Source organism: Podarcis vaucheri (assembly GCF_965113315.1).
Source record: "Podarcis vaucheri genome assembly, chromosome: 14".
Lineage (NCBI taxonomy): Eukaryota > Metazoa > Chordata > Lepidosauria > Squamata > Lacertidae > Podarcis > Podarcis vaucheri.
In genome coordinates this window covers 14077595-14104911 of record NC_138752.1, presented here as the reverse complement: position 1 = coordinate 14104911, position 27317 = coordinate 14077595, and the positions used below count along the sequence as shown (strand labels likewise).

Here is a 27317-nt window from a genome sequence, read left to right as displayed (position 1 = left end):
AGAGGTACCACTGTACTGTCTATGAGAATGGCAGCAACTCCAGGGTTTGATACAGGATACCCCCAGCCCTGGGACGCGGGTGGCGCTGTGGGTAAAAGCCTCAGTGCCTAGGGCTTGCCGATCGAAAGGTCGGCGGTTCAAATCCCCGCGGCGGGGTGCGCTCCCGCTGCTCAGTCCCAGCGCCTGCCAACCTAGCAGTTCGAAAGCACCCCCGGGTGCAAGTTGATAAATAGGTACCGCTTACCAGCGGGAAGGTAAACGGCGTTCCGTGTGCTGCGCTGGCTCGCCAGATGCAGCTTTGTCACGCTGGCCACGTGACCCGGAAGTGTCTCCGGACAGCGCTGGCCCCCGGCCTCTTGAGTGAGATGGGTGCACAAACCCCAGAGTCTGTCAAGACTGGCCCGTTCGGGCAGGGGTACCTTTACCTTTACCTTTACCCCCAGCCCTACCTGGAGATGCTAAGACCTTCTGTGTGCAGAGCAGATGCTGTCCCCAAGCCTCTGATGAAGACCTAAATTTCCACACAGAGCAGCTGCCATATCAAGTTGACTTCACGGGGGCAGGCATTTTCTGTAAAGCTCTCCTTAGCGCACGCTGGCTGAGCTTACCGTGTATACTTCACAACAGATGCAGAGACCATTGTTCTTTGTGAATGAATGTGCAATGTCTAACAAAGCTGGTCTCGTCATGGGTTCTCCAGTTAATACTATGCACTGAGGCCTGTGAAGGTGGAAAGAGGTACATTAAGTTTGGTGATGCATACATGCTCAGCAACCACTCACACCCAGCAGAGACCTTACCTGAAGTTTTTCACATGATCATCCACCGTAGTTAATTCCAATGCAGAGTCAATGGCATTAATATAGTATACTGCCTGTGATGACGAACCCCAATTTACATCTGTTGTGGATAAAAAAATATTTCATATTGTATCAACATTCATTTTTTTCCAGCCATCCTTTCTTGACAACCATGGGAAGAGCTTCAGATTTGTATGTAGGATGGTGAACAAATTCAGTGCATTTACTTTAAAGAAACTTCTAATAGCAGAACACTTTTTAAAAAGAGAACATCTTTGCTTTCTAGCAGATCTTTCTACTTAGTGTGGTTTACTGTGGTTCAAGTACAGTGGTGCCCCGCAAGACGAATGCCTCACAAGACGGAAAACTCGCTAGAAGAAAGAGTTTTCCGTTTTGGAGGTGCTTCGCAAAACGAATCTCCTATGGGCTTGCTTCGCAAGACGAAAATGTCTTGCGAGTTCCTGCGGGTTTTCCCCCATTTCCCCCTCCTTTTTCTAAGCCGCTAAGCCGCTTAACAGCTGATCCAATAAGCTGATAAGCCGCTAAAAGCCGCGAATAGCGCTAATCCGCTAATCCGTCAATGGGCTTGCTTCGCAAGACGAAAAAACCGCTAGACGAAGAGAATCACAGAACGGATTCTTTTCGTCTTGCGAGGCACCACTGTAATGATTTTAAAGAACAAGCCTGTGCATGACTACTCAGAAGTAACTCCCACTGACATTCACAGGTAAGTGTGAATAGGTTGGAAACAATGCAGTACTTAAGGAAAACGCAGGGGGAGAGAGTGAATTGGAATAGCAGTGACCAGAACACTGAGGCTACCATCTCACTAGCTAAGAAGCCACCTTTGCTTTCTTGTTTTGAGCCTGTTACCATAGCACCTGAGCGCACAAAACCAGAGCCAGGATCTGAGGCACCTAATGCGTCACATAGTACCCTGCTAGTCCAAGAGCACAGGGAGTGTGCCAAGCAGGAAATCATGGAATGAAGGAGAAGGATCGGCCATTTAGGAGCCTCTAGTTCTCCAAAAAGGGATGTGGGTGGCGCTGTGGGTTAAACCACAAAGCCTAGGGCTTGCCGATCAGAAGGTCAGCGGTTCGAATTCCCGCAACGGGTTGAGCTCCCGTTGCTCGGTCCCTGCTCCTGCCAGCCTAGCAGTTCGAAAGCACATCAAAGTGCAAGTAGATAAATAGGTACCGCTCCAGCGGGAAGGTAAACAGCGTTTCCGAGTGCTGCTCTGGCTTGCCAGAAAGCGGCTTAGTCATGCTGGCCACATGACCCGGAAGCTGTACGCCGGCTCCCTCGGCCAGTAAAGTGAGATGAGCGCCAGAACCCCAGAGTTGTCCGCAACTGGACCTAACGGTCAGGGGTCCCTTTACCTTTACTTTTAATTATCCAAAAGGTGTAAAGCTTAGGACAGGTCCTTTACTAAATTTACCATATATAATAATAATATTATTATTATTATTAATAATAATAATAATAATAATAATAATAATAATAATTTATTATTTATACCCCGCCCATCTGACTGGGTTTCCCCAGCCACTCTGGGCGGCTCCCAACAGAAATAATAATAATAATAATAATAATAATAATAATAATAATAATAAAGCAATACAACGTTAGACATTAAAAACTTCCCTAAACAGGGCTGCCTTCAGATGTCTTCTAAAAGTCTGGTAGTTGTTGTTCTCTTTGACATCTGGTGGGAGGGCGTTCCACAGAGTGGGTGCCACTACCGAGAAGGCCCTCTGCCTGGTTCCCTGTAACTTGGCTTCTCGCAGTGAGGGAACCGCCAGAAGGCCCTCGGTGCTGGACCTCAGTGTCCGGGCAGAACAATGGGGGTGGAGACGCTCCTTCAGATATACTGGCCCGTGGCCATTTAGGGCTTTAAAGGTCAACACCAACACTTTGAATTGTGCTCGGAAACGTACTGGGAGCCAATGTAGGTCTTTCAAGACCGGTGTTATATGGTCTCGGCAGCTGTTCCCAGTCACCAGTCTGGCTGCTGCATTCTGGATTAGTTGTAGTTTCCGGGTCACCTTCAAATGTAGCCCTTATGCCCAAAGGAGTCAAGGTAGCTCACTAGGAGCTCTCCATGGTGCTGCAGCAACCAACTTGCCTTGTCCCGTGACTCCCAGAGGCAAAGAACAGAACATCCACCTTTTACTGTACAGTGGGTTCAAGATACGGGTTGGCTGCCAGTCCCAGACCCAAGCACCTTACTGTTGCATAGCATGAGGAGTGATTTATCTGGAAAGAAAGCTTCACGGCAGGTTCACCTCCAGGATATTATAAACAGTATTATTATAATATACTTATGTTTACCTTGGCAGGACTTAAGGCTGCTTACAACATGCATATAGAAAATTTATAAAAACCATACCCATAATTATAATAAAAACAGCACAGCAGCAGCCCTTTCATTAAAAGCAGTCAGTTCCCAAAAGCTTATTGAAACAAGAAAGTCTTCACCTGCCAGCGGAAGGACTTATAGACTCAAGCAAGCCAATTCACTCTTTCATCCTGCATTTTCTGTTCCTTTTTTAAAAACATTGCATGGCAGAGCCACCCTCATCCATAGAATTAATTGCTATATTCATGTCATTTGCCTGCGTTGATAGTGCCATTATATAATTTAGTCAATAGGAGGCACTGTAATTAATTGCATCTTAGTGGAGTTGGGCGTTTCTTCTTCCTGCTGTGTTCTTATTAGAAAAATAGGGACAATAAAGTTCTTCTTTAGCTTCCTAACTGGGTCTTTCCTCCAAGCCTTCCACGACACTGCCTGATTTCCAGAGTCTTTAGACCCTCCTACCACCTGAGGCAGAAGTAAGAGGCATCAATAAAAAACAACGAAGGCATTCAGGATTTTAGCCGAGCTGTGATTGGGGAGGAGAATGTCTCCTGTTTCCCTAAGGTGAACAAAAGGAAGAAGCACAATCAGAAATTCTTAGCTTTAGCATTCACTCTGAACGCAGAAGTTTGTTCTTCAGTCAATGAACTATGTTAGTCCCGACTTTTCTTATCACTGCCCCCCAAATTCTGCAGCTCCTGGAAGCTCATATGTAATAGATATCGCTATACAGGTTAAATACAGGTTAAATACAGATATAGGTACAGATAGATAAATTCTGAATACCTAGGAGAGTCCCATAAGTATGCAGAGAAATCTTGTTTTTGAGTGGCCTCAGATTGATATTGCTTTCAGACTGTGAGGCACTCAACTACCTAATTTCACTTGTAAAGGAAATGGGGAGGTGTGTGTGTGTGTGTGTGTGTGTGTGTGTGTGTGTGTGTGTAGTGGTGGCTTTCCATTTGCTTTTCATGTTTCGTGTGACCCTGACACATGACAGTAGTATTTCCATGGTAGCTAGAAATATGTTGTTTTTACAGGAAAACAGAGACTCGTGGAAATTATCCCAGGTCTGAAAAAGAAGTATTAGAAGCAACCACCATCATCTATTTTTTATCTTGCAAATACATACTTATTCAGACAGAAGGGGTTTTTTTGCCCTTTGTTCATTTGGATAAGTGCATTTGTATTGTACATTTTGTGAAAATGTAGCACAAAGACTTCTAGGTTAAAAGCACAAAGAGAACAGGTAGTTGTAGCTGATGTGTTGCTCTGCAAAGGAAGAGCTGGGCTGTCCTGTTCATAAAAGCCTCATTTGTTTGAAGACACAGTTTTTCAGAAGCTGATGAACTGTCTCCTTGAGGAGACAGAAAGTGTTAGATGAAAGTGTCAGCAGCCACCCGGCAGATAGGATTAGGAATCTGAAATAGGATTGAATAATATTACCAAGTATTTTTAGGAATACATGTTTGTGTGTGTGTGTGTGTGTGTGTGTGTGTGTGTTTCTACTGGGGCTGGATAAGGAAGAGCTGGGGGCGCACGTAAGGAAGAGCAGGAGAATGGAGGCAGATTTGGGGAAAATTTAAAGCTGTATCATCCTTTTATATTTTATATTCTAAAGTATATATCTGCTTATAATTACAGTGGTGCCTCGCAAGACGAATGCCTCGCACGACGAAAAACTCGCAAGACGAAAGAGTTTTTCGTTTTTTGAGTTGCTTTGCAAGACGAATTTCCCTATGGGCAAACGTCTTGCAAGTTTGTTTCCTTTTTCTTAAAACCGTTAATACCCAGGGTGCATTGCTTGAAGGGGTGCAGTTGCGACTTTGCAAGACGAAAAATTCGCAAGACGAAAAAACTCGCAGAACGAATTAATTTCGTCTTGTGAGGCACCACTGTATCTTGAAATTATGGCAATTTCAAGTTCATATATTTAAACATGGACCTGCCTCAGTCTCGTAGAAGGGAGTAGAGAGTCCATTTTTTACAGCAAAAACAGTAGCTGTGAAACATTTCAACAATAAACAAGATTCTCTAATTATGGGGATCTCATTTTGACACGAGACTTTATCATCCTTGAGTTTTACACACCAGATCCACCCGTCTTCCATTCTTAAGCATTATCTCTCTTATTTTTCCGCCCTGCCTTACCTGGCTTCTTGTACGTCACGTAAATATAAAGAAAGAGCTCGACAGCGTATGTGATGACAGCTGCCCACCAGTTGATGACGAACATGACTCCACAACACAGAATCGCTCCGAAAAGGGATACCCACATGTTGTAATATTTGAAAGCAGGTCTCCAACCTGCAGAAATCACAAATGGACTAAGTTAATATTAAGAAAGGCCAAGAAAATGGAAACTGTACCTACGAGATTAATGGTCTTGTTTGTTTATTAAATTTATGTATTGTGTTTGCATGAGGACATGCCCTAACTCCCCAAGTTGCTATTGTAGAGTGTGAAATAGCGAGAGCGCAAGTCTTGTTTGTTGCGCTTGCCAATGGAAAGAACTGCTAGCAGAACACATGTGCAGCTGTAGGAGGAAATATACTTTGAGGTTGTTCCTAGAGATGTCATCCACTCTATTACAGTGGTACCTTGGTTCTCAAACTTAATCCATTCTTAATCCGTTCAGATTATGGAGTCCATTAGACTCCATAATCTGTTTGAAAACCAAGGCACAGCTTCTGATTGGCTGCAGGAGCTTCCTGCACTCAATCAGAAGCTGCAGAAGCTACATCAGATGTACGGCTTCTGAAAAACGTTCACAAACCAGAACACTCACTCCCGGGTTTTTGGCATTCGGGAGCCAATTTGTTCGTCAACTAAACTGTGCAAGACCCAAGGTACAACTGTATACTTAAAAAAAAATAAAAATCAATTGGTGTCAAACTATATTTTCATGGTTTTGTAATTACTTAATCCATTCCAGCAGTCCGTTCAACTCCTAAAACCATTCGAAAGCCAAGGCACAGCTTCTGATTGGCTGCAGAAGCTTTCTGTACTCCATTGGAAGCCGTGTCGGACCATAGCTGCCAAGCGTCCCTTATCTGGAGGGACAGTCCCTTATCCCAGCGCCATGTCCCGCTGCTGTCCCTTATTGATGGATGTCCCTTAAATTTCCCGGGTTTCAAAGGAAGCAGCTCCTCTCCCTCCCTGCCGGCCAGGGAGGAGGGAGGCTCCAACCCCCTCCCTGGCCGGCAGGGAGGCCCACCCCCCTCTGGCCTCCTCTCACCAGCCTCAGCCCCTGGGGGCCCCTCCCAGCTGGGACTGGAGGGAGCCTTGGGCCCTTCTGCTGCCATCCTCCTCGTGGCCACCGAACTGAGCATCTCTGCCTGGGGCCTCCCCTTTGCCTGTTGCCGCTGCTCCCGCTCCTACTAGGCCATACTGCGGCTGTGCCGCCGAAGGACCCGGATGAGATGGGCAGCCTGGCATGGCCTATGAATTGCTGAGGAGCCTTGAGAGGAGAGTGAGGGCAACCATAGAGAGAACAGTTCAGAGAGAGGAGGAAGAGGAGGAGGCGGAGGCGTGGGCAGGTGTTCCGAGGGCTACACGGGAAGGACCGCAAGCGCTTCTCCCATAGATTTGTAGTGGTAGACTAGCATAGATGGTCTGATCTGCGGGTTTACCTTGGTTGCTATTTCCCCCCCTTCCTCCCGCCCCACCTGATGGAATTGAGAGCTGCAGATGGAGCACAAGAGAAAAGATACAGAACTGCAGCAGCATCTTCATAGCTTGGACTTTATTTTGCATGAAAAGTGGTTGCTGCTTGTAGTTATTTAATGGCGGTGTTTCATCGGCTGGTGTCTTGAGCAGCAAGCTCTGGAAACGAAGGGCTAAAAACCGGTGCTGCTCTCCAAAATTATCTGGTCCCTTTTAACTTCGTATTTCAGCTGGTTGACTAAAATCCCTTATTTTGGCTGCTGGTCCCTTATTTTCAAGGCTGCTGGTCCCTTATTTTCAAATCTGTAAGTTGACAGCTATGTGTCGGACGTTCGGCTTCCGAAAAACATTTGCAAACCGGAACATTCACTTCTGGGTTTGCGGCATCCGGGAGCCTATTTGTTCGGGAGCCAAGCCATTCGGGTGCCAAGGTACCACTGTACCAATAGCATTCAGAGGATATACAGTAATTGGTCCTGGGGTTCTTGCTGGGCTGGACCTAATGTGCAATTGTTTCACTCTGCAGATAATTAGGGGAAGCCTGTCTTTTAAAACCTGCACTCTGATCAGGCAGCAGCATGAGCACTGATGGGAACAGAGTTAAGATATATATTTATGCCACCACTGTGGTTTCACCCATGCTGGAAAGATGAGAGCTTGTTTCTCTGCAGCTGAAATAAATGTCTCCATGTGGTATAACAAGCGATTTGCAGCTTGTCTATGACTAAAAGGGAAGTGGAGCTGTAAGCTCTGGCTTTCGCTGAATTGGCAGGGAGAGGATGCAAGTAAAGGGCACACTTTATTTATTTCCTTTGTGGTGGAGCACGATTATAACAGCCCCTGAAAAAGAAAATCGGAGTGATGGCCTTTCCTTCTAAAAATGATATGTAGCTGCCATTTATTAAACTGCTATTATTGAATAGCATTGTGGTATGTCAAAAAGGCACCAATATTGAGATTTGGCAATACGCAAAGCATATACATTTAACTGTTTTTTTTTTAATGGATAATTTCTCAACTAAAAACTTAATAGTAAAAAAAGACGATAAAATCAACTAATGGAAGATAAAGTTAGAGGATTTTAAAAATTATTATTAAGCGGTATGTATATCTTGCCAAACAAAAGAGATTCCATCTATATTTTGTTAATTTTCTTATGTCAACTGCTTTTTGATCTCCTTTTATTGCTATTTTTAATGACTATTTTATACCATTTTAGGTAAACCACTTGGTGTTTTTTCCAATTAAGTGGCATATAAATCTTGCTAAATAAATAAAGCAATAATGTATTAAACTTAAAACAATTGTATTGAACTTAAAACTTCAATCTTTTTCATGCACCTGCGGATTGGATAATTTCCTCCACCTTTCTTTGATTTGCAGTGGGCTGTGACAATCCACACTTCCTCCAATCTTTACTAGACTAGAATTTAGACTTAAAAACTAGAGAGAAAGAGAGAGAGAGAACACTAGCCCTTTCTCTCATTTTTCCTTTTTCTTTCTTCAGCTTTCAAGTCTCAGTTCACAAAAATTAAGAGGGCATTTTGTTTTGGCATATGTGGATATAATTAGAGAAACCAGAAAATTTGAAAAAAAAAACAGGTTTCCCCCTGTTTCCCCCTAAAGCCGTCCCCCCCCCCGAAAAATTGGGGAAAAAACACTAGTTTGATATAGTTTTAATATTCCACACAAACTCCCCCCCCATTTTTCCAGGGAGGGGGAAAGGCTTTGGAAAAAAAACGGAAAAAACCTGCGCCCCCCCTTTTTCCGTTTCCCTCCCAGGCCTTTTCCAGGCCTCTAGAGATGTACCGAAAACCATGTGAGAAAAGTTTATATAACTTGTTGCCTACCATCTGATGCAGTTCATCAACTTGTAGGATAATCTTCCCAGTGTTTAATAAACTAATTTTGTTGACTGGATTCAACTGGATTTGATGGGGTAACGTCTTGAATGCAAAACTTTAATTTCTTTTCTTTTAAGATATTTTGTTTAGCACCTTGAGCACCTTTGACAAAGAAGCATGGTTAAATAATAAACTGAGGGGAATTTGGGCTGGTGTGGCTAGGTTTCACTTGGTAGACCACAAATTGTTCAACCTCGGTATTCCCTTAGTCAGTTCTATCAATCTAAATAAACTGAATAGTTGTCCACTAAAGCTTATCTCACAATATATCAGATTAGGCTATAAAACAGTGGAATGTTTTTCTTCTAAAGTAGTGAAATATTTTGTCTTCAGCAAATGCAATACAAATCTGCCAGAAGTTCTTTTTAAGAAGGAAAATGATTGTTGCAATTTATACACAAATAATAAAAAAAATAAACACAACAGTGAATTTCTGGGCTGTCTTCCCACAAACTCAAGTTGCTTGCCTACACCGGGGACTTCTATACATTATTTTGGAAATTGGCTAGAGTGTGCAATACAGGCAATAAGTTGCCGTCATAATGTTAGTGTCAGGACCACTTTCTCCTAACAGCACAATGGTTTGAAATATGACATACATGATAGATAGAGCTGAAAATAGAAAATGAAATACGAACCTGGAGATTTTGCATACGATGCATGGAAACAAGAGAAATTGATAAGCGCATATGAAGCCAGGAAGAAGTTGGAGATGATGGGAGCAATGGTGTTCAGCTCAGCTGTAGGGGAAAAAGAATCACAAAGTAGATGTTAGCTGTGCAGGTATCTGAAGAGAGTCGGTTTTAGATATTGGGGTCTATCAAGTTGATGGACTACGCCGAAATGGCAAAATTAGCTGGGAAGCTCAGGAATCAAGAAGACAATAAATTTAAAAAAGAATCGGAAATGTTTATAATGTATATATACACTTGTAATGTAACAGAATGTATAGATAACTTAGGAAGATGAGAAATTGGAGAAGTATTGATATGCAGTTGAAAATAGAATCAAAAGGACCCATGGATGGGATGGGGTGAAGTCAGGAGATTAAGAGCAATCTTGATATTTAGATTTTGTACTTTTTATGTATGTCTATTTTTTCTTTCTTTTTTCCTTTCTCTCTTTTTGAAAATCAAATAAAAAGATTATATATATATATAAAATAGAAATTGGAGTCTGCTAACTGGGGCTGCTGGAAGCTGGAGCCCAGTTTTCCCATTCTCAAGGGCCACAGTTTTCCCGTTCTTGGGATAAGGTGTGTAAAGAATGGACAATTCCATTCATTATCTGCTTTTTCGTCTTCGGAAAAACTCCAGTACACTAGGTATCTTGGCTGTGGAAATTACTTTCTTTTCTTATATTAAAGGTGTATCTACCCTAGACGCGGGTGGCGCTGTGGGTTAAAGCCTCAGCGCCTAGGGCTTGCCGATCGAAAGGTCGGCAGTTCGAATCCCCGCGGCGGGGTGCGCTCCCGCTGCTCGGTCCCAGCGCCTGCCAACCTAGCAGTTCGAAAGCACCCCCGGGTGCAAGTAGATAAATAGGTACCGCTTACCAGCGGGAAGGTAAACGGCGTTCCATGTGCTGCGCTGGCTCGCCAGATGCAGCTTTGTCACGCTGGCCACGTGACCCGGAAGTGTCTCCGGACAGCGCTGGCCCCCGGCCTCTTGAGTGAGATGGGCACACAAACCCCAGAGTCTGTCAAGACTGGCCCGTTCGGGCAGGGGTACCTTTACCTTTACCTTACCCTAGACCATGTTAACTGTCATGACTTCACCCAAACCATTATGGGAATGGTTGTTTGCTGAGAATTTGCTCCCTTAAGGTCTGCATTATTGCAGCTTTCCCTAACTGGTGGCCTTCAGACATTTTGGACTCCCAGGCAGCATGGCCAAGGGTAAGGGATGGTGGAAGCTGCGGCCCAATAATATTTGGAATACATTTGGTTGGGAAAGGCTACATAATTGAATAAACAAAGTGCATTAGTGTAATGTTCGGTGTGTCTTCAATGTCTACACACACACACACACACACACACACACACACTTACTTTCCTGCATATCCCTTGAGAAATGTTCAGAAGGGTTGCTTCACAGCAGCACGCAAAGGAACTACATACCAGTTTAGAAACTATTGTTATAATATTTGATGAATTTAACAGCAATAATATTTGATGAATAAATTTAACAGCAGTAAATGCGTACTGTCAGGGAACTGACATTGGAGGGAGAGGCGAAGGGGAGGCTCCCAGATTATGGTGGTGAAGGACCCAGCAGCAGGGGGAGAAACAGCTCAGTAGAGGGGGAAGCCATTCAACGCAACACCAGGGATGAAGGGGGGCAGACGGGGAAATTGGAGAGAGGGCTCCAGGACTCTTCACTGGACATCAGTGAGGAGAGCCCAGGTCCTCCACTACCCACACGTTCCCTGCGCAGAAGACTCCCACGCAGTGAGAGGAGGAGGAGACTGGGTGTCAAACAACTTTTATGTTGGAAGAGGTTCAAGAAACGCCCACTGACGGATTCTGCCAGTGACTGAGGCAGCCACGATGAGAAGGGGCTGTGCAGTCAGAAAGGTTTAACAAGGCAAATTAACCGAGAAAGACACCAGCTTACGCACGAGTAACTCATACCTATTACACGTACATATGTGTGTACACACACACACACATTGTGTATTTTGCATTTATTTTTATTTTGGGGAATTTTTTTAAAAAGGGGGGAACATGAATAAATCATGATTAAACTTTGAATATGGGGCAGAAGTATTTTGTACCAGAGTTAGTTTTACATCCAGTGCAGTCCCTCCAAATGCCCCTATTTTCCAGGGACGTCCCTGATTCCGATTTGTGATTTGATCCTAGAATGTCCCACTTTTCCTTAGGATGTCCCTATTTTCATTGGAGAAATGTTGGAGGGTATGGAGTTATCTGACTCCCGAGCCGTCTGAAGGCAATCCTGTGCAGTCGTACCTTGTTTCTCGAACGCCTTGCGAGTCGAATGTTTTGGCTCCCAAACACCGCAAATCCAGAAGTGAGTGTTCCGGTTTGTGAACATTTTCTGGAAGCCAAATGTCCGACGCAGCTACTGCGGCTTCCGATTGAGTGCAGGAAGCTCCTGCAGCCAATCAGAAGCCATGCCTTGGTTTTTGAACGTTTTCGGAAGTTGAACGGATTTCTGGAATGGATTCCATTCAAGAACCAAGGTATGACTGTATAGGGAAGTTTTTTAAAAAAATGTTTAATGTTTTATTACATTTTTATGTAAGTTGGAGGCTGCCCAGAGTGGCTGGGACAACCCAGTAAGATGTGTGGGGTATAAATAGTAAAATCATTATTATGGAATGGGACGTCCCTATTTTCATCGGAGAAATGTTGGAGGGTATGACCATGCAGTTCTTAAATACATAAGGATTGTCAAGGCCTTTTTTTTGTTTTGTTAGCATTCTCCTTAGAAGAGAGTCGACATGGTGTGCACCTAGATCAAAAAGCCTCTTTTGTGCAGTGAGAAAGCGTCATGTATTCAAAATAGGAAGCCAGGTACAAAATGAAACATTACAAGCTGCGATCGGTTATGATCAAATGAGAGGGATTGCAGCTGAAATCTCCCAGGAATCAGTACTGTGAACCTGATATGAAGGCAAGTTGAATTCGCTGTGCTAATGGTTTGGAACAGTAGGCCTTTGATTTGTGTAGACAGGTTTTTCAAAAATGAGACTTATGCTACATTGGGGAAACTGCCTTGAAGGGCAATCGCTTGATTTCTTAAGGTATTGAGCTCCTTGAGGAAACTGCAGATACTGAGCGACTTTGACATCAAACAAAACCTTTACAAGAACAAAAAACTTCCTTGGGTTCACTTGTTTCACTCTATTCAGCTGACTGGCTGCCTGCTATTCCTGTTGGATAATGGGGATTTTGCCGCTGTCTGAATTCCTACTTGTCTTAGGCACCCTAGGCCTTTAAAGCTCTATTATGCAAGCCTTATTTATTTAAAATGAGATGGATCTGTGACTTTTCAGTATATTTCCAATGGAGTCTTTGTGTCCTCATTTCCCTAGCCCAATTATGTTTACTGGTCCTTCCATTAGGATATATCCAGTGCTTTTCCCCTCAAAAAATGTTTAGGGGTACTCTCATTTTGACTCAAGAAAATCACCATTTTATAGTTCAAATCGGGAAAAATAAATACAGTAAATGGACAAAAGTGCAAAGATTCACAAAATGTTTAGGGGTATGCCTCCCCTGGCGTCCCCCCCCCCCCAGAGAAAAAGCACTGGATGTATCTGCTCACAAACCAGCAGAAGATTATTTTGTGCTGTCTGAAGCAACTCTGGCACATCACCAGTAGGTGATAACCAAGGACAGAGCTGGGGAACATGCGTTTGGACTTGCTTGTCAGAAAGTGGTGATGGAGGATATGACCTAGTTCTTACAAGTGTGGAACAGGTGTGGCACCTGTAGAAGCGACAGTTCCACCGATTGAAGTGGTCAGGTGGGTGCATGTGGCGTTAAGATGTTCAAAGTGGTATCGTTGTGCATTAAATGTATGTTGTGAACGTGGCTTAAGAAAGGATTTTAGCAGGCTAATCTCAAGCAGTTCTCCTGACTTTGATCAAAGCTCTGAGCAGAATATGCGTTAGCAATCAATGTCAACAAAAAAATGTATGCCCTTCCTTTTTATACGTATGCCTTTTCCTTGCAGTAGGTGGTGATTCTGTTTGCTTGCTTGTTTAGCCTAACAGTTGAAATAGCATTTTCTAGTGGTGGGGTTGTGAACAAATTATTTTTTTTTGGGGGGGGGATATTTAAACCAACATTTGTGAAAAAAACGGAAGCGTTTCTTCTAACGCATTTTGACAATTGACATTCCAAATGATAAGAGGAGGGTTTTCTCATATGCAACAACAGCAGCGAGAATGCCGATTGCTAAAAATTGGAAGGGGGAGAAAATCCCTATGAAGGAAGAATGGCAAATTAAACTATGTGAATACTTGGAACTAGCAAAAATGACAGAGGTAATCAGGAATCAATCAAACAATTTTTTTTTAAGGGAGCGGGATTGTTACAGAAGGTATTTGGGAAAACATTGTTCCCAAACAAAAACTTTAATGTGTTCTGATTAAAATTTGCCAATAAAGATAACAGATATATAATGTATACTATGTAAGATAAGTGATTTAAAGGAAAATAAGGACATAGCCATAAAGATAATGAAGAAGTAAGGAGCCGCAATGAGGTGGAGAGAAGTCATATTCAAAGAATTTAAGACTTTAAGACTTAAGAATTAATGTGACAGTATTATCAGATGTTGAATTATTTTGGTTATTTTTGTGTGTAATTTAATCTGTTTTGAAGAAAGAATGGAAAATCTGAATAATTAATTAAACTAAAAACTCAATAAAGAATATATATATATATATATATATATGCAGGTTTTGGTGTCTTCGGGTGTCTTCCCGTGTAAGAGTCGGGGTGTCTGTGCGACGTTTCGACGAGGTCTCACTCGTCATCTTCAGGCTGGTGCTTTCGGCTTCTTGTTACTGGAACAGAGCAGAATCTGGTGTTTGAGTTCCTATAAATACTGTTGAGGGGTGTGGTGTATAGCCTCCAACGTTCTGGGCAGAGAGGAAGTTCCTAGATTAGTGTGCCTTTTCTTCTTTTGTTCCTTAATTACTTGAGGGATATCTTGAGTGATTTCATGAGTGATATTCTGAATACCACTGGGTGGGTCATTAAGTGTAGATTAGTTGCTAAAGCTTTCGTGTCTTGACCTCTTGAGCTTGTGAAGAGTTTTTCTGAGAAGATGGCTGTGCTGCATTTAGTTGTGCTCTGGCTTGGCTTCGTGTATAGGGGCGAGCTGTGGTTTTGTGCTTTGTGCCAGCCAGATCTGTGTAGGGATTGCAGGGGGGTGCAGCATCCGGAGGTGCCACTATAGTTTGGCTACTGGATGGAGTCTGTAATATGTCTGTGGAGAGGGTCTGGGTTTGGGTCTGGTGTGGTTGATTGGTGACGGCGTTCTGTGTGCCTCTGGTTCTGGTGTCGGTTTTTGTGGGGAGGGCTAATTTCCAAAAACCGACACCAGAACCAGAGGCACACAGAACGCCGTCACCAATCAACCACACCAGACCCAAACCCAGACCCTCTCCACAGACATATTACAGACTCCATCCAGTAGCCAAACTATAGTGGCACCTCCGGATGCTGCACCCCCCTGCAATCCCTACACAGATCTGGCTGGCACAAAGCACAAAACCACAGCTCGCCCCTATACACGAAGCCAAGCCAGAGCACAACTAAATGCAGCACAGCCATCTTCTCAGAAAAACTCTTCACAAGCTCAAGAGGTCAAGACACGAAAGCTTTAGCAACTAATCTACACTTAATGACCCACCCAGTGGTATTCAGAATATCACTCATGAAATCACTCAAGATATCCCTCAAGTAATTAAGGAACAAAAGAAGAAAAGGCACACTAATCTAGGAACTTCCTCTCTGCCCAGAACGTTGGAGGCTATACACCACACCCCTCAACAGTATTTATAGGAACTCAAACACCAGATTCTGCTCTGTTCCAGTAACAAGAAGCCGAAAGCACCAGCCTGAAGATGACGAGTGAGACCTCGTCGAAACGTCGCACAGACACCCCGACTCTTACACGGGAAGACACCCGAAGACACCAAAACCTGCATTCCTGTACCCGTGAAAATCTACGAAAGCATATATAAGAAGCCGAAAGCACCAGCCTGAAGATGACGAGTGAGACCTCGTCGAAACGTCGCACAGACACCCCGACTCTTACACGGGAAGACACCCGAAGACACCAAAACCTGCATATATATATATATATATATATATATATATATGAATGAATAAAATAGCATTTTATGATATGGTTCCAAAGGAGGTTTAGGGTTGATAAGGGCAGGGGGAGCTATTAGTGAAAAAGTGCTATTTGTGATATACACACCTATAATAATAAAGGCCATGGCAATGATGAACGTCAGAACGTATCCTCTAATTGGCTCGTTGTTTTTGCCATATCCTTTGGCGAAGAAGTGGAGCGCTCGGTAGATGTTATCCTTGCAGAGAGCCTGTCAAAAGAGCAGAACTTAGTTCAGAAAGGTAGGGTTGGGTGTGTTGAATGCAACAGAAAAGTTACAGTGGTACCTCGGGTTAAGTATTTAATTTGTTCCGGAGGTCTGTTCTTAACCTGAAACTGTTCTTAACCTGAAGCACCACTTTAGCTAATGGGGGCTCCCACTACCACTGCACTGCTGGAGCACGATTTCTGTTCTCATCCTGAAGCAAAGTTCTTAACCTGAGGCACTATTTCTGGGTTAGTGGAGTCTGTAACCTGAAGCATATTTAACCTGAAGCGTATGTAACCTGAGGTACCACTGTAGTATCAAACTTCCTTTATCCTCTTACCTCATAGTTTGGAGATATTTTCAGTGTTACAAAACATGAAGAAGTGTGGTAGCAGAGTCTGTAACCTGAAGCGTATGTAACCTGAAGTGTATGTAACCCGAGGTACCACTGTACTTCAAATGTGAAATGTAAAACAAAGGGATGGGTGGGAGGGATAGATGACACATTAACTCCAGCACTGCCCTTTCCTGGGAGCCAGCATAATTGGTTTCAGAAATTACCATGGTATGGGATGCAACTATGTAGAAATGGCAAAAGCACACTGTTCTGGTAATGTAAGAATTGGCCCTCAGTTTCATCACAGTGGGGTAGGAAGCCTACATCTTTTCCAAGAGTGCCTTATTGTAAACCTGGATCTGGCTGGCCATCGAATAGGTACAGCATCTGTTCAAGTTGTTCAGCCCGCAACAACTGCTATGTGGCAACCATTCATTGCCCTAACTCTGTGTATCAGACCCAGCTGGTTCAGTGTTGTGGCAGCCAAGGATATAGGGAGGAAGCTTCTTTTTTAAAAAAAAGTTGTGCAAGGCATTCTCATGCATGTGGACCAACTGATTACATGAAAACAAAGAACAAGAGAGATTGTGCTTTTGGCCTTACCTGGAAAACCTTGGGCGCACTAACAAGCGAAGTGAGGGCTGATGACAGTGTTGCAGAAAATATTCCGGCAGTGATTAAAGGACCAAAACCTGAAACCATGCTCATGACCTTTTGGGAGGAAAACACACAAACGTGAAAGCCGTGAAGCTCATGTAAGCAAGGGTTCAAACACAACATCCCAATGTTTCCTGTTGCCGCATTGATGGTAATATGTTAGTACTACCCGTTCCAACCTCTTCTCTATTATCTTTTAAGTCACTCATTAAAAACTCAGTGAGTCTGTACCCAGCACAGCAAATTAACTCTTGTCAAGAAAACCATTTTCCTGGTAATGGAGAAGACTGTTCTGTAATTCAGGCCTGCCCTGCTCTCACTGAAGCCAAAGGCAGAATTTTTATCTCTTTTGCAAATGGTGCCATTCAGAAACAGCATCATATTAAGAACGAGATGTTCCAAGGAACAAGTCTGCTACATTTTAAAGAGTGAGTGATCTCCATGTCCTCTAGATAGAAGCCTTCATGTAATAATATGAAACCCAGACTTTATTCTTCAGACATTGAAAGATGGCATGTGGCAATAGATTAATGGACAATTTCTATCAGCAACTTTTCAGAAGCAGTTCTGTACCTGTTTAAGGTGCAGAGCTCTTCAGGTTGTCTTTGCCACGCTACTAACTGGAGAACCAAAAGGGCAGATAGATAATTTAACTTTGGTTAGACCAATATTTGATGGCGGTGTAAAGAATTACTAAGCGTGTGTTTCTAATACATATATTTTAAATTGTTTAAAAGAATGAGCTTCCAGGCTCACACAATTGTTCATGGAGTGGCTTGTCTTTGTGTTCTGTAGCATTTAGAATGTAATTTACACAAGTAGCTCCATTGCTCTGCTTTGTTTCTATTCGGAACCTAAACTTGTGAGGAGCCTTGCCTTTTCCCATTCAATTCAGATGAGGTGGCAGGTCTTAGGAAAGTCAATTGAAAAATTGCGTTTTTATGACATTTTCCAAAAAAAAGGCAACTATTTTGGGGACTTCCTAAAAAAAAGGTCAACAACATTTGGGGTGTCCTGTTACTTTTTGAAGTATGGCAACCCAGGCATCCTTTTGCACAATACAATTACACCCCCCCCCCCAATTGCAGTGAGTTGAGAAGCTGTGGGGATCATGAGATTCTGTGTACAAATTGGAACTCCTTTGGGTGCATATCTAATACAATCTGTGGTGGGACAAAGGTGCTCATCTGATTTGCTGCTGCTGCTGCTTACCTGGAGGGCCAAGGAAGTGAGGAGGGTGATGTGGTACAAACTCACCAGTGATGCCAATCTGCCCTCCCCTCCCCAACCCTCCCCAGCAAGGAATAGCATCTCCCCTGCCGGGAAGTCAGGTACGTTCCTTCACCCACCCTGCCATCTCCTCCTGATAGTTACAACAACCTTCTGAAGCCATGCAGTAAGTCTGCAATCCTAAACGCACTTATAAGCAACTGATCCCCATTTGGAAAAAGTAAGGTTTACTTCTTAGTGAAGATGCATGATACTGTGTTGTGAAGCTCTTTCTAGGTGGTGCCTAATTGGAACTCTTTTGAACTTCGAAATTATTCACCAGCTCATAATCACATGTCTGGGTTTTGCACTACATTCTGCTAGTTCATGCATAGTCCAGAGAGGGTGAGCCTTTCTGGTTCTAGTTAGAAACATCCTGGGCCATGATCATTAGAGCCTTTACAAACCATCCAATATTGAATGTTGCTAAGGAATCTAGGCAGCTGTCTTAGGCCAAGTCAGACTATCTGTCAATCTAGGCTTTTATTATCTATTCTGCTGTTATCATCAACTCTGCAATTATATGATTCTGATGTGGGTGGCGCTGTGGGTTAAACCATAGAGCCTAGGACTTGCCGATCAGAAGGTCGGCGGTTCAAATCCCCGCGACGAGGTGAGCTCCTGTTGCTTGGTCCCTGCTCCTGCCAACTTAGCAGTTCGAAAGCACATCAAAGTGCAAGTAGATAAATAGGTACCACTCTGGCAGGAAGGTAAACGGCATTTCCGTGCACTGCTCTGGTTCACTAGAAGCGGCTTAGTCATGCTGGCTACATGACCTGGAAGCTGTACGCCGGCTCCCTCAGTCAATAAAGCAAGATGAGTGATGCAACCCCAGAGTCGGCCACAACTGGACCTAATGGTCAGGGGCCCCTTTACCTTTACCTTTATGATTTTATACCACTACTAGCTGTACATTTCTATCCCACCTTTGCTCCAAGGAGGTCAAGGTGGCACACATGGTTCTGTCCTCTCTCCATTTTACTTTCCCAACAACCCTACGAGGTAAGTTATGCTGAGACATAATGACTGGCCCAAAGTTGCCCAGGGAGCTCCATGGCCAAGAGGGGATTTCTGCCACCCTGGCTCTCATATGCTATAGTTCTGCTTCCTGACCTTTTAGGTAAGGTGGTATGTAAAACACTGTCCAGGTATGTTAATTGCCACATCAACAGCAGAATGGATTGGCTCTCATTTCAGGTCATGTATCTTAGCTGGGGTGTTAACAGAGATATTGCAAAACCACACAATGCACTCTGCTGTGTGGTTACGCTTGTATTTGTTTGTGTTATTACATATATAGTATGCAGCTTTCTCGGTTGTACAACACACATCTGATTATACCAATTGCATAATTAGAGCTCTTTTGAACCTGGAAATTATTCATCAGCCCATAATCACATGTCTGGGTTTTACAGCTGGAGAAATCATAGCCCAGGGCACAAGCAGATGATCCATTGCAATTCATTCCGGATACAACTGTATCATTGACGTTCCCCGTAGCATCACGTACGACACAAGCAGCTGTGGAAACAACAGCATATTATTATTTCCCTTCCTTGTGACAGGGGGAGAATACTTTCACCGTACTGCGTACATCTTCAATTGCTTAATGCTTTCCCACCTCTATAATCTTGGGGGCTGTAGGGCGCCGTTTCCTTCTGATCACTGCGAATAATGCCGCTATTCATTAAAGCGGTGCTATTACTGCTCTACGTTTTGTGCTCAAGCCCAGTGTACATTCAACAAACTAGGACATGTGTGAAATTTGGAAATGCCCAGTGCCTGACCCACACGGGTTTACTTAACCTTAAGGGGCATTTGCAGAATTTGAAAGGTAGTGGGGATGGTAGACTTATGAGACAGAAGACTGTGAGAATGATAGAAAGTTCTAGCATGTAGCATGTTCTGCTATGCTTTAAAAATAGTGCAGATAGCTTGCCCTCATGCCACTAATTGCACAAAGCAACTATCATGGCTTCCAGCTATCAGAGACACAACTTAATGAGAACATAACAGCATCAGAAGTTCCCTGCTGGATCAGGCCAGGGCAGCATCCTGTCCCCACAGTGGCCAACAAGATGCCCATGGGAAGCCCGCAAGCGAGATCTAGGTGCAAGAGCACTCTTCCCTCCTGTGGTTTCCAGCAACTGGTATTCAGAAGACTGTCTCCAATAGTGGAACTTAGTCATTGTGGTCAGCAGCTCTGAATGTCTCATGGAGCCAATGTGAGCTTAGTCCTCAGAGCCCTCTTCAGGCATGGAAAGGAGATGGGAGTGCACAACATCTCACCTTCCAATCGGCAGGCAGGGTAAAGACTCTGGATTGGCTGAGTCAGGTAGATTCCAGGAGCCTGGCCTTCTGACCTTGGCTGTCACCCTCATGTCCTGCTTAGTAAAGGTAAATTAGGTCCAGTCATGACCAACTCTGGGGTTGCGGCGCTCATCTTGCTTTATTGGCCGAGGGAGCTGGTGTACAGCTTCCGGGTCATGTGGCCAGCATGACTAAGCCACTTCTGGTGAACCAGAGCAGCGCACGGAAACGCTGTTTACCTTCCTGCCAGAGCGGTACCTATTTATCTACTTGCACTTTGATGTGCTTTCGAACTGCTAGGTTGGCAGGAGCAGGGACTGAGCAATGAGAGCTCACCCCATCGCGGGGATTCGAACCGCCGACCTTCTGATTGGCGAGTCGTAGGCTCTGTGGTTTAACCCACAGCGCCACCTGCGTCCCGCTCATGTCCTGCTTGGATGGCTTTAAAAGAGGATTAGGTAAATTCATGGAGGAGATGGCTATCAATGGCTGCTAGCCATGATTGCTATGTTTGAGTTCCACTGTCAGAGGCAGTATGCATCAGAATACCACTTGCTGGAAACTGCAGGGAAAGGTGGAGAGCGTTACTGCACTCAGGTTCTGCCTGCAAGCTTCTCACAGGCATCTTGCTGGCCACTGTGAGAACAAGATACTGGATTAGATGGGCCTTCACTCTGATCCAGCAGTGCTCTTCTTACTTATTTCTGGTCAACAGAGCAGGGACTTCTGCTAGCTACTCTACAGGCTGCAGTTCAAACCACCAGCATTAACAGCGAAGACTTGTAAGCTGGAAGACTTTTATCCCAAGGCTGGATACAAGCACAGCTGCTCTCAGTTCCTCCTGGCCTTGCAAGTAGCCAGCTGATCTGGCCTTGTGGAAAATTATCTTCCCTCCTTTCAAAGATAGCAATCAGCTAGTCCTTGAAAAAACCAGAACCAGTTTCTCTTATCTTATCAACACATCTAATTGCCCTAATGGCAGTGATGCAAGCAGGAAGAGGCAAGATGAAGGAGAACTGTTCTTGGACAGTATTTTTCCTAACTCGTTCTGATGGCGCTTGTAGTTTTCCGTAAGCCAAGCACTGGTGGAAGCTCTCCATATGATGAAGTCACAAGTTCAACACAGTGGAATAGTTCAACTCCATGAACATTTCCTAGAAAAGTAGCCTCTTTAGCTATTTGTGAATCCACAGCTGATCGAATTCTATGCAGTGAAATGAGGAATGTTGTTTTCAAGTTTGTGTTTTTACTTACTAATAGACATCTGTTTTACTATATAGAAAATCCATAAGATAAACAAATAATGAGGGTAAGTGATGATCTGAGCACAAGACTTTAAACGTACCTAAGAATATTAATTACTCTGGATTAGAATGCAAACATATGCTTCTTATTTACCTGCACAGATTGCTACACCTACATAAGCAATCGTTGTAACCAGAATGGCCAGCATTGTTCCTTTGGGTATAGCAGCTTGTGGATCCTAGAATATTACAATAAAAAGACTGCAATGAATAGTCATTAAACACACACACACACAGACAGACAGACACACACACACACATGGTTGCATCTCCTCTGGATGTTTGCATTCACAAACAGTTCTGTTACAGAATTTAAATACTTTTTTAAAAAATAGTTTCTTGTCCTTGGGATAATGTGACAATAAGTCTAAAATTGTGTAGGCAATTCGGAGATTTTGTGCAGGGATGTTTTATATGGACATGGTTAATGTGCTGTTTAATGGGCATAGTAGGGCATGATTAGGGGAAGGGCAGTAGCTCAGCTGTAGAACATCTGCTTTGCATGCAGACGGTCCCAGGTTTCCAGTGGTGTGATGGTTCAGTGCACCTGGCTGTTAACCAGAAGGTTGGTGGTTCGAGCCTACCTCGGGACAGCTGTGGGCAGAATTCCTGCATTGCAGGGGGTTGGACTAGATGACCCTCGGGGTCCTTTCCAGCTGTACAATTCTATGATTATATGACAGAGGAAGAAAAGGTGCGATCCCTGGCATCTCCACATAGAGCTGGTAGAGACTGCTGGGTATAAAACACATTGCACACCTCTATTCAGCAGAGGGCAGGGTAGAGGCTAATAGCTAGCCAAGGGAAAAGACACTGTGGTTTGCTGCTTGAGAGGGCCATGAGAAATGGCTCAGCACCGCCATACCTCAAGGACTGCCTCTTTCCATATGAACCTACCTGGACCCCGAGAAGAACAGGGCCTTCTCTGCAGTGGCTCCCAGTCTGTGAAATGCTCTCCCCAGGGAAGTTTGCCTGCCGCCTTCATTATGCATCTTTACGCACCAGGCAAAAACGTTCCATTTTAACCAGGCCTTTGGTTGATCTGATTTACATCCCATGCCCTTTTAAAATGTGTTTTTTTGGGGGGAGGGGGTGGCTATTGGGTTTTTGTTCTTATTTTTATTGTGGTTTAATATCTTGATTTTATTTTGTGAACCGCCCTGAGACCCCTGGGTATAGGGCAGTATATAAAATCAAACAACAATGACAACAACAAGCCCCATCACTCCAAAGCCATCATAAATATGAATACGCTGTTAGTAAAGAACTTTTTCTCCCTTTCCCAATGCTTTGCTTTATTTTACTAATTTTAAGCAATGCTAGTGATGTGCGATTGAGACAGATTAGGTGGTACTAGGCTTTACTGGGTTACTGCTTTGGTTTGATTTTATATGTTGTGGTCTTGTTGTGAACTGCCCTGAGACCTCCAGGTATAGGGTGGTGTATAAGTTGAATAAATAAATAAATAAATAATAGGCAGTGCTTTTTTTCTAAAAAAAAATGTTTAGGTCCGTATAGTTAAAGCTATGGTTTTCCCAGCTGTGATGTATGGAAGTGAGAGCTGGACCATAAAGAAGACTGATCGCCAAAGAATAGATGCTTTTGAATTATGGTGCTGGAGGAGGCTCTTGAGAGTCCCATGCACTGCAAGAAGATCAAAACTCTCCATTCTGAAGGAAATCAGCCCTGAGTGCTCACTGGAAGGACAGATCCTGAAGCTGAGGCTCCAATACTTTGGCCACCTCATGAGAAGAGAAGACTCCCTGGAAAAGACCCTGATGTTGGGAAAGATGGAGGGCACAAGGAGAAGGAGACGACAGAGGACGAGATGGTTGGATAGTGTTCTCGAAGCTACCAGCATGAATTTGAGTAAACTGCAGGAGGCAGTGGAAGACAGGAGTGCCTGGCGTGCTCTGGTCCATGGGGTCACGAAGAGTCAGACACAACTAAACGACTAAACAACAACAACATTTTGACTCAAGAAAATCACCATTTTATAGTTCAAACTGGGGAAAATAAATACAATAAATGGACAAAAGTACAAGGATTCACAAAATGTTTAGGGGTATGTGTACCCCTGCGTACCCCTAGGAAAAAAGCACTGGTACTAGGACTGGGCAGGGGACGCGGGTGGCGCTGTGGGTAAAACCCACAACCCTAGAGTCTGGCAAGACTGGCCCGTACGGGCAGGGGTACCTTTACCTTTTACTAGGACTGGGCAGTTTCAGCTTCCAAGCTTTTTGACTCTGGCGTAAACTACAAACCAGTCATTTTTAAGAAACCCAAGTGAGATTTCCTACCTGAAAGCCTGCCAGTCAGTGTAGACAACACTGAGATAGATGGACCAGTGTCCTGACTCAGGCAACTTCTTATGCTCTTCCTATGTTCCCTGCACTAAGTGGATTTAATGGAAATTGGGGCTGGGGGGGGGAATGGAGGTCAAAAAGGGAAGCCCACCAACTTCCTCCCAAGCCATGCAGGTAACATATTTTGTATGTTTAGATTACCAACACTGATGGAAACCTGGCACTGCCTAAAAATGGTAAGGCATAATGATACGTGCGGAAATGACATTCAGATTTCCACCCGCATTTTTGCTCCCCATGTCGCTACCCCCGTGACTTAACTTGAAAGGTTGTAAGTCCTGTATTTGTTAATGTGGGCTGCAGTTTCCGGAGTCAACATGTGACTGTAAGAATCGACCGCTTTCATCATTTAATAGAAAGGCGCCCAGATGCCGTTCCCTAAAGGCTTAGAACGCAGAAGCACAAAGAGTGGGAAAATGTATTTATAACCAAATAGGAGTAAAATAAAAAAGGGGGGGCGAAATGGCTCGCATCTTAGATGTTTCTGTGCTTGCACCAAAAAAACTTATATTTGACAAATGCTAGCTAGTTAGCTCTTTGTGCAAATCACCTTGTAGTCATGTAAGACATAGCTGTGTGAAGGACAAGCCTGAAATAAAAGGACTGATCCTTTTACTAAGCCTAACCCAAGCCACTTTGGAGAAAGAAACACTGCATTTCCCTCTAGGGCCTCCAGTTGTAAATTTGAAGTCCGCTGCATGTAGAGTTTTTATGAATTAGCAAAGCTGTGGTAATAGGAATTACATAGCTCATTTCGATGTGCAGTACCCTGATAATGGGTCCATTAATATTCTGCTTCTAGAGTTAGTGAAGTGGCCTTTTAAATTTCATAGTCCATTTCTGGAAGACAAATGTAGTTAAATCTGTGTAGCTGGCTGTTTCTTCAGACAATACAAGTGGGGTGCTTAGCTTAGAGGGTCCAGAAATATGTGCAGAAAATGTGCGCTTTGCACCTCAGCCCTGAATTGTTTGTGGGAAAGCCAGACAACATTTGCTATTTATTGAGCGTTCATTCTGGTTTGTTTGTGGAGAGGTTAGATGACATTGTGTCAATGAAGTATTATCCTGCACTCCCCAGTGGCATTTCCCCATCACTTCCCTTATCACAAAAAGTCTCGTCATTGGGGGAAGTGGGTTTGTTGCACATGAGCTCCAAATCAACACTAATTGTGCATTTTCCAGTGTGTGACTGGAGGCGGTTAGCTCTTCGTGCAAATCACCTTGTAGTAATGTAAGACATAGCTGTGTGGATAGTGGATGGGGGATCGATGGTGACTAACAGATTGAGGTTGAATCCTGACAAGAGAGAAGTACTGGTTTGGGGGGACGGGGCAGGCAGGTGGGGGGGGACTCCCTTGTCCTGAATGGGGTAACCGTGCCCGAGAGACCAGGTGCGCAGCCTGGGAGTCATTTTGGACTCACAGCTGTCCATGGAGGTGCAGGCCAATTCTGTGTCCAGAGCAGCCGTCTGGTACACAGGCTGAGACCCTACCTGCCCGCAGACTGTCTCAACAGAGTGGTGCATGCTCTAGTTATCTCCTGCTTGGAAGGAAAGTTGGATAGATCCTCTTATGCAGGGATGCTCTGGCCTTTGGGATCTGGATTTGGGTCAGGGGGAGATTGGCGCTCTGAAATATCTTTTGGACTTTAGTTCTGACTATGGAGAATGGGCTGACCTGTCGAGAAGGAATAAAGACATTGTTAGGTTGGAATCTCCCCGAGATCTACTCCTCAATGCCAAAGGAAGGAAATTAAGAACAAGATCAGCAGAAGATAAAGTAAAGTGCATGTATAAATATGAAGAAGATCTGCAGAAGGGACATGGAAGAGAGCTAAGAGCCTCGGACAGAAGGTCACCAGGTTGATGGACTATATTGTATTGATAGAAAGGACTGACAGAATCCGAGACCAGGGTGAAGAGACAGTGGAAGAAGATTGGGGGGGGAAAGTTTTTTAAAAAATTTATTTAGAGAAATGTTGCAAAATTAATGAGTGTTAGAAAAATGTTGGAATGAAATTATATGGCTTTAGTAGAAATGTTATAAGGAGTTAAGTATAAATAAGTTTTAGGGTTTTAATGGTAAGATAAGGTTAAAAAAATTAAGATAATTAAATGACAGAAAACAGTGAAAGATGGAAAGGATTTGCTGAAATAATTAATAACTAGAACACAAAAAGGGAGGTGTGAGGAGGTCGATGAAACAAGTTAATGAAAGATAAAGATATGGAAATATTGGATGTTTTTTAACTGTTTTTGCTTTTGTTTTTGTTTTGCTGTATTGTGTCTTTTGCTTTTTTATATGTATTGTAATGTATTGATTTGTATTGTTTATTTTTTCTCTTTCTTTTTTACTGCTTTCTTTAATTCTTAAACTTTGAATAAATATTTTTTTTTAAAAAAATAGTTATCTCCTGCTTGAACTACTGCAATGCTCTCTACATGGGGCTACCTCGGAAAGTGACCTGGAAACTACAACTAATCCACAATGCGGCAACCAAACTGGTGACTGCGAGTGGCCGCCGAGAGACCTTCATTGCCTCCCGGTAAGTTTCCAAGCACAATTCAAAGTGTTGGTGCTGACCTTTAAAGCCCTAAACAGCCATGGCCCAGTATACCTGAAGGAGCGTCTCCACCCTCATCATTCTGCCCGGACACTGAGGTCCAGCTCCAAGGGCCTTCTGGCGGTTACCTCACTACGAGAAGTGAAGCTACAGGGAACCAGGCAGAGGGCCTTCTCGGTAGTGGCTCCCGCCCTGTGGAACGCCCTCCCATCAGATGTCAAGGAAATAAACAACTATCTGACTTTTAGAAGACATCTGAAGACAGCCCTGTTTAGGGAAGTTTTTAATGTTTGATTTTATTTTTAATATTCTGTTGGGAGCCACCCAGAGCTGCTGGGGAAATCCAGCCAGATGGGCAGGGTATAAATAATAAAATTATTATTAGTATTATTATTTTGACTGTATCCCTCCTGAAAATAGTAGTGGTGTGGAAACAGCCCTAAATTCTAAAGGTGTTGTGCTCGTTTTGTGAGGAAGCATGCAAGCGGAAGTTCTAGATGTTGGACGTTCTAGATGTTGCAACTCAGCTTGCAGAACATGGGCTTGTGCCTACCTCCAAGTCTCCAGAGATATTGGCTCCAGCAAGAATTCCAGTGGCCGCAGGGAAAAAAATGGCAAACACAGAGAAAAACCCTTCGTCGCCTCTGAAATCTGGTCCGAAGTTTTCTGCAAATATGGAGGCTGCAAAGGCAAAGAG

At 43.7% G+C, this 27317-nt stretch overlaps 1 protein-coding gene across 3 annotated transcripts in view; it reads right to left on the bottom strand.

Annotated features, from left to right (window-relative positions):
- The window catches only part of SLC12A1 (solute carrier family 12 member 1), an 84584-nt gene that overhangs the window by 25828 nt on the left and 31439 nt on the right, over positions 1-27317 (bottom strand). For all 3 annotated transcript variants that reach the window (XM_082198362.1, XM_082198363.1, XM_082198361.1), the window contains 9 exons: positions 27174-27301; positions 21787-21871; positions 19448-19599; positions 16756-16863; positions 15695-15818; positions 9368-9469; positions 5311-5466; positions 801-900; positions 609-720 (listed from right to left, as the gene is read on the bottom strand). In XM_082198362.1, the coding sequence (XP_082054488.1) occupies positions 609-720; positions 801-900; positions 5311-5466; positions 9368-9469; positions 15695-15818; positions 16756-16863; positions 19448-19599; positions 21787-21871; positions 27174-27301 (1067 nt within the window). The remainder of the gene's footprint in view (positions 1-608; positions 721-800; positions 901-5310; positions 5467-9367; positions 9470-15694; positions 15819-16755; positions 16864-19447; positions 19600-21786; positions 21872-27173; positions 27302-27317) is intronic.